The 7,806-nt window shown below is 51.7% G+C and overlaps 1 protein-coding gene across 1 annotated transcript; it reads right to left on the reverse strand.

Annotated features, from left to right (window-relative positions):
• Positions 1-2,717: 2,717 nt before the first annotated feature.
• Positions 2,718-7,806, reverse strand: CCDC103 (coiled-coil domain containing 103; the record flags this gene model as incomplete). The annotated part of the gene is made up of 3 exons (XM_009883731.1): positions 2,718-3,194; positions 4,756-4,888; positions 7,790-7,806. Coding segments are annotated over 3 exons (627 nt in total), but the record flags the coding sequence as incomplete, so codon positions are not given.

A 7,806-nucleotide genomic window follows, 5' to 3' on the forward strand; every position in this document is an offset into this window, starting at 1 on the left:
CACGCCGGGTGGTCTCTGCAGTCAGCAGAACCAACCCAGTCACTGCGTCCTCAGCAGAGACGGCAGGAACCCGCATGCGGGGTTGGCAGCGCCAGCGCCAGGCAGGGACACACCAGCTCGCTCAACAAAGATGGGGTCTGAAAAAAACCCCTCACCTGCAGTGCACGTGGCTGACAGCAGGGATCAAACAGTGGCTGAAATGTCCCATCTCAGCTGAATATCTGCTGGGAAGCACTCCGTCCCGCCCCAGAGCAGGTTGTCCCCTGGGACACGGACTCTAGAACCTCTGCTCTCTCCCAGCTGCTCTGGAGTGTTGTTGTCTGTCCCCCGGACAACGAGCAGGCAGGTTGTTCGTGCAGCACAGCCACAGAAGGAAGATGCAGCAATGGAAAGGGTGGTGGGAACAAGGGACCCACTGTCCTGGTTTGAGGTAAAACAGAACCAATTTTGGTCAGTAACTTCGTTTCTTAGCTGGGCCTCTCTGACTACTGAAATTAACAGCATATTGTGCAGACAATGTTCACTCTCTCAGAGTGATAAGATCTGGGGTCCTCCAGGTCCCCAGTAGCCGATTTGGCCTAAACCACGACACCCACCGACATCTTCTTGAAAGGCTCATGCAGTAAACGTTAATTATTTCTCTGATCCCTCTGAGCACAATGAACCCAGAGAAGACCCTCGTCCGACAGCAGCTGACCTCTGTTGCCCAGAAGAGGTTTCAAACACGGTATTTAGACTTCTACATGCTCCCTGTTGGCTTTCCAAGGGTTTGTGTGCAGAAGCCCCTCTGCACAGGTAATGTTTGAGGTTCCCCCTCTCGAGTAATCAAGCCAGGCTTTTTGTTCATGCACCCTAGTCTGGACTGATGCTGGAGGCCTTAAATGCATCATGTCTCAGCCGGGGAGGGATTTTTTACAAGGGCATGTAGTGACAGGACAAGTGGGAACGGCTTCGAACTGGAAGAAGGGAGATTTAGATTAGATCCCTTTGAGGGTGGTGAGGCACTGTCCCAGGTTGCCCCGAGAAGCTGTGGCTGCCCCATCCCTGGAGGTGTTCAAGGCCAGGTTGGACGGGGCTCGGAGCAACCTGGGCTGGTGGGGGGTGTCCCTGCCCAGGGCAGGGGGGTGGGAGGGACTGGATGATCTTCAAGGTCCCTTCCAACCCAAATCATTCTACGATTCTACGATTCGTCTACAGTGAAGGTGAGATATTTGCTCCCCATTGGCCCTGGCTGGACTTTCAGCTCAGCTTTTGGCCCTTCTTGAGCAGATGCTCAGATCAGACCATGAACTGACTGAATGGGAAACTGATCCCAGCTCGTCTAACAGCCCGTCCTCCCATAAACATTCACCCAACCTCTCCTTTACTTCATCCCTCCTGAGTCTTCTCACCAAACCATGGGGACTTTGCCCTTCCACAGGCGATGCAGATGCAGCACACTGCTCCCATCCTTGACATAGGATGTGAGTGCAAGCCCTGAGCCTCGGGGCTGCTGAAAGCACTGTGCCTGTTCCCACCAGAGCTGTAACTGTTGTGCCAGGGCTGTTCCTGCATCAACAGCCCCCATCCTGACCTTGGGAAGCTACAGGATCTTTGTTGTTTTGTTTAAGAATTCAGCTCCCAGCCTTCTGCTAGTCCTCAGGTTTGCAAGTGTTACGCAAAGGCGAGAGGAACGGCACCCACAACAGATTGCAGGGACACGGATGTCCCCAAGATAAACGACACAAAGCCCAACATTGTGTCAGACCTCAAAGAATAGCGCCTAGTGGTTTCTACAGAGAGGGTGGGAGAGGGATGGTTATAGTCTGCCAGGGTGACTCTACCTTTTGTTCCTCTAGCTGGGTTTCACACCAAAACGGACCTGACGGTTGGTTTTGAGCTGAATTCAAGGGAGTCTGAGCATTATAACATACATTAGGCTCTTCAGCACACTTGGGAGAAGCTTGAGGATCCTCCCAGACCAGAACTGCAAGAGAGCTTGGTGGGTAGGTGCTGAGCTGTGCTGTATGAGGGCCTCTCTGAAGTCTTCAGCCAAAACAGGAAGGCTACTCAATTTAGACACACTATTAGGCAGTCTTGGAGAGTGTTTTTGTTGGACCGATGCCTGGCAGCTCCTTTTAAATTTCAATTTATGTGGAATTTCAGCAAATCAGATAGCATCTGAGATCATAAGACCATGAGGTGACAGGATCTCTGAGGTTTACCCCATGCCTTGCTGGTTGGGGTAGAATAATAACGAAATAGCTGGTCAGACCAGTCCCAGATACACCACCTTGCACAGCATTTCCACTTCCATCAGCCCATTCTACCTTCAGTGGCTGCACAGTTAAGCATGACGTCTCATTGATTACATTTCTTAAAAAACCCTGGTGACAACGGACAGAGATGAAAAAGGTAAGGGACTATTTGGGTTTTGGTTTCCCTTTCAGAAATAGCAGCCTAGTTTTCCTTTCCCTCGCTTGCTCTCCTCATCTAAGAGATTCTGACAGAGTGGTTCTGTGAGGACCCTTGCCCCAGAGATCACAACACACTTCTCTCGGTAACTAACCTTTATTTGTGCAGAACTACTGCCCCGAGTGGCTTCCAGGTACACAAAAATGTACAGCAGTGCTCCAGAAGCATCTGATTTACCTGTCTTCCACAATGTCTGATGCCAAAGTCAAGCTTTGAACCTCTTTTGCGCTCTGTTTCTGCATGACCCTCGTGCTTTTGCTCCTTCAGTTGACCTGGTAACATTTCATCAGCTCTATCACCATCCTTTCCTCAGCTTCCTTTTGCAAACTGGTGTCCATGAGGTGGGCTTCCCTCCCTGCTTCGGACCTGTCTGGGCCGCTGGGATGGCCAGAGGTCCAACAGTCCCTGTTGGGACTCATGCTCTGCAGCTTCCTAAACAAATCACTGCCGCTCTCCTTCTCCAACTCACTCAGAAGATCCACGTTTAACCCGAAGCGCTTGGTGCCCGAAAGGCTCTGTAAGATCTGAAGAACAGCATCTCTGTCTTCGTGACAGACATTCTCTGCCAGCACTGTAAGGAATTCACCCAGGAGGCCAAAGCCCAAGTCAGCCTGAAAGATTCTGCCCAAGGCCTTCCCTCCGAGTTCAAGCAAAAACTGGTATTTTTCTTTTCCGCTCTTTAAGCATCTGCGCCAGTCTCTGTAAAATTCGGCAGAGGTTCCGGGCAGTTGATCCAGTTCCTGAAGGAAAAAATAGTTACCAGTTCCTTTTGTTTTGTTCCCGCTTGAAGATTTTTATTGCCACCCCCAACCCGATCAACCTGAGATGTTTTTAATACAGGCTTTGATAGCCCAAAGGGCTGCATAAAGCTTGTGACGTGCCAATACATAAAGACAAAGAAATACCAGGTTCCTCAAGCCCCACAGAAACCAGAGAACTTCAGGGGAAAATAATGGAAGAATGGATGAGACATGGAGCCCAGCATGGATGAACACAGACCAGTAGTGGAGTAACCCCAACCCTAACCAGAACCAGACACGCTGCCCAGTCTGGATCCACCATCACTGCTCGGGAAGGGATCTCCTGCAGACCAGGGTAGTTCAGTGAAAACCTCTGCTCCATCTTGAGCATTGTGAGGCAAATCAAAGGGCGAGGAGATAAAAGATACGAGATTAAAATCCCAGAAAATATGCAGATGGCCCTAAAGCGCCGTCTCATAACATACTGCATTCGTATGGGTCTATGGCAGAGAGCTTGCGCTAAAAGAGAGTGCCAAGCTCAATGTGGCATCTCCAGATAAAAGGAAATCCTGTTTTATACAATATGTAATTGAACTGCTGAACTCATCACCGCTGGCTTAACTGACGCACAGACTGAAGGAGGATTAAAATGTTTAGGCTTTTATACACATAGCGAGAACAAGGCATGGCAACATCAGGCTGTGTCTAAACACAAAATGGAGAAGCCCCCGAGATCAGAGCTCAGGCGCTAACGGGATTAGGAAAAGAATTTGCTCTGGGGAGATCATTGCTCAGTCCAAGAAAACACAAAGCTGCCTCGAAGAGTTGCAAAAAGATCTCATAATAAACAGGCAAATGAAATTCAGTGTCAAAAAAAAAATAATCCATGAGAAATATCCCCGGCCAGTGACCACAACTCTCCAGCGTGGGCAGAGTCCGCCGAAGGGGGCAGGACAGATGTCACTCAGATCGCAGATGACCTGGATAGAAAATGTTTAGTCACTGTTTCCCACAACTGAAGAATTGAGGAGCATCCAGTGAACTCATCAGGCAGCAGGTTTTAGACAAAATAGCACTTTTCCATATTATGCATAATTAAACTGCAGGGTGAAAAAGAACTGGCTACGTTCACAGAAGATCTGCAGTCTGTGGCTATTAAACGTGATGATCCAGATGCACAACTCTGGCTCTCGGTCTCTAAACCGCAGCCAGCTGGAAGAGTATGGTCAAGGGAGGGCACTCTTCCCCAAGAATCTGTTACTGGCCACCATCAGAGGCAGGGTATTGGGAGCTCTGGTCGGACGCTGTGCAGCTGGTCTTAGATTCCCACTGGGTTGAAGCAGAGTCTTCTTGAAGCAGCTGGCGCAAGCGCTTATCAGACACAAAGTACGGGCCAAGACTGAACCCTGTGGTTATCTAAACACCAATGTTCCTGGGGACTTTGAGGGCTTGCTCACATGTAGAGATATTTCCGAGTAACTCTCGCATTTTAAAATTATACCCAAATTATTCTGGAGTCATTTTTAGATGTGGACAAAGTCCCAGAATGTGTCTCCCTCACCTGGGGTATTTCCATGTCGCTGGCTTGCGGGGTCTTGGCGTGGGCTGCACAGGGATTCCACAGCACGTTCCTCCTCTTATCCATCTTGTCCTTTTTCTCGAGGGGCTTCAGGTGTGATGCCAGCACAATGTTCCTGCAAGCAACAAGAAGGGGATGGGATACTTAGCAAGATCAAATACTTTGAGGCTTCGAACTTCTTCTCTGAGGCAATTTCTGAGTTTGGGCCATATGTATCATCCAGAGGGATGCTGACAGGCTGGAGAAGTGGGCCCATGTGAACCTCAAGAACTTCAAAAAGGCTGAGCGCAAGGACCTGCACCTGCACTGGGGCAATCCCCAATATCAGCACAGACTGAGGGATGAAGGGATTGAGGGCAGCCCTGAGGAGAAGAACTTGGGGATACCGGTGGTTGAAAAATTGGACATGACTTGGCAACGTGTGCTGGCAGCCCAGAAGGCCAACTGTACCCCGGGCTGCATCCCCAGCAGCGTGGCCAGCAGGGCGAGGAGGGGATTGTGCCCCTCTGCTGCGCTCTGGGGAGAACCCCCTGCAGTGCTGCCTCCAGCTCGGGGGGTCCCACCAGCAGAAGGACACGGAGCTGTTGGAGCGGGGCCAGAGGAGGCCATGAAGACGATCAGAAGGCTGGAACTCCTCTGCTGTGGAGAGAGGCTGAGAGAGATGGCGTTGTTCAGGCTGGAGAAGAGAAGGCTCAGGGGAGACCTTATTGTGGCCATTCAATACTTAATGGGGGCTTACAAGAAAGATGGAGAGAGACTTTTACCAGGGCCTGTAGTGACAGGACAAGGGGCAATGTTTTTTAACTGAAAGAGGGAAGGTTTAGATTGGATATAAGGAAGAAATGTTTTATGATGAGGGTGGTGAGACACCGGAACAGGTTGTCCAGAGAAGCTGTGGATGCCCCGGCACTGGAAGTGTTCAAGGCCAGGTTGGACGGGGCTTTGAGCAACCCGATCTAGAGGTAGATGTCCCTGTCCATGGCAGGGGGTTGGACTGGATGGGCTCTCAAGGTCCCTTCCAACTCAAACCATCCTGTGATTCTATGATTCTGTCCAACAAGACTGGGATTTCAAATGAGAGCATGAAGCATGAGAGACGGGGCAGAGGAAAACAAAAGCTATTGTATGGGGCATTTGACAGGCACATCCTCCGCACACACTCAGTGGTAATTTAGTCATCAGGACAAACGAGGCAGGAATTTCCCCGTAGGCTGCAGCACCGTGGTTCCTCTCCGGCATGGGGAACAGCTCGTTCTCCAGGAGCTGGGCATTTCCACCCAACAATTCCTCCAGAGCCAGAGTCTGAGGAACTGGCAGGACATTGTTTCATCCTGCCTTTTTCTTACGGTGCACTGTGGCTTTGGGACTTCCAGAGGAAAGATCCTAAATTCTTACAGGACCTAGGGACTGTTCTGTAGCTTGCAGCACGCTGGGCTGTGTACGTTTCTGTGGATTCATTTGAATTCGGCATTTTATTACACTGACATCTGTGACTAAGTACAGCAGCCCCAACTCAGCGGCTCACGTGGCTCTTCTCATCCCGTGGGATGAATCCCTGCAGCTAGTCCTCCCAACAGCCAGCAGGAGATCTTTGAAGGGGTCCGGGTCTCTGCCCTTATGCTAGTGTGGGCTACACGAGTGAAGACGCTGCACCCACAGAGAGAAGCTCCTCCGTTCCCTCCCTCAGAGTAACAATAAACTGCTAAAATGGCATAAAATCACTCAGGAATCATTTTCTAGGACTGGCGAGAGAGCTGGGGAAGAAAACGCCATTTTAAAGTGTTTTCCTGCCTTTCAGGGATCAGACAGCACAACTGGGAGAGATGAAGCTGTGAAAGGAATTTGATCTAGTCCCACATAAGTCTACCAAGGGGTGGGCAAAGTCCTGGATCCACCTATAGATCCGTCTGTGGATGTCAAAGGACACGGCCTTCCCCAGATGGATCTATAGGTGGATCCAGGACTTTGGTGGTCATTGGGAGTGCCTCCACGGAGCATCTCGCCATCCCCAGGACACAAACCTGCTCCCAAACCACCTTGGACAAAGCGGTGATGGGTTTGGGACCACAAACGTGCTGGGTGGGATGCACGGGGACACACGTCACCCTCTTCTTCTGCACCACCACCATGGGATGGGGCGTGCGGGGAGGAAAGGGAGGGCAAGGCAGGCTGGCAGGGCTTGGAGGGTGGGTACTGCGCCTGGGAATGCAGAGAGAGGACAGTGTGCCATCCCACTGCTGGTCCACAGCTTGGCCACCACAGGGACCTGCCCTGGAGCTGGCTGTTCCAGGCAGGAACAGCTGACATTTTAGCCCACACACATCACAGAATCACAGACTGGTCAGGGTTGGAAGAGACCTCTGGAGATCATCTAGTCCAACCCCCCCCGCCAGAGCAGGGGCACCTCCAGCAGTGGCACAGGACGGCGTCCAGGCGGGTTTGGAATGGCTCCAGAGGGGGAGACTCCCCCACCTCTCTGGGCAGCCTGTGCCACTGCTCATCTCCCCTCAAAGTAAAGAAGTTCCTTCTCATGTTAAGATGGAACTTCCTATGTTCAAGTTTGTGCCCATTACCCCTCGTCCTATCACTGGGCACCACTGAAAACCTGATGACTTTTGGGGGGCAAACCTTAAACAAAGCTGTTTCTGTCCCACCGGGGTTCCATGCCGCTGAGCCGTGGCCTTTTTGGGAACCCCGAAGGCGGGTTTGCTGCCCTGCCAACCTGCGTTCAAGGCCACCTGGAGCAGAAAGCACAGATAACCAGATCAACCCCCTTGCAGAGCGAGGTGGGAGCTCAAAACCTGCTGGGTGACCTCGCCTCTTAAGAAGTCCCAAAATTGGAGCTCCAAAAGGAAGAGCTCCAAACCCCACCCGTGATGTTGGGTGGGCGCCGTGGCAGGAGCGCCCGGCGCCGAGCAAAGCTTTGGTGATGGCGTCGCCCGAGCCCGTTTGGGGTAGGGAAGCACCCGAACACCCGAACACCCCCCCTCCCTGTCCCGGCTGTCCCCCGCCGGACCTGAACTCCTCGTAGGC

Source organism: Charadrius vociferus, unplaced genomic scaffold, assembly GCF_000708025.1.
Source record: "Charadrius vociferus isolate BGI_N301 unplaced genomic scaffold, ASM70802v2 scaffold1284, whole genome shotgun sequence".
NCBI lineage: Eukaryota > Metazoa > Chordata > Aves > Charadriiformes > Charadriidae > Charadrius > Charadrius vociferus.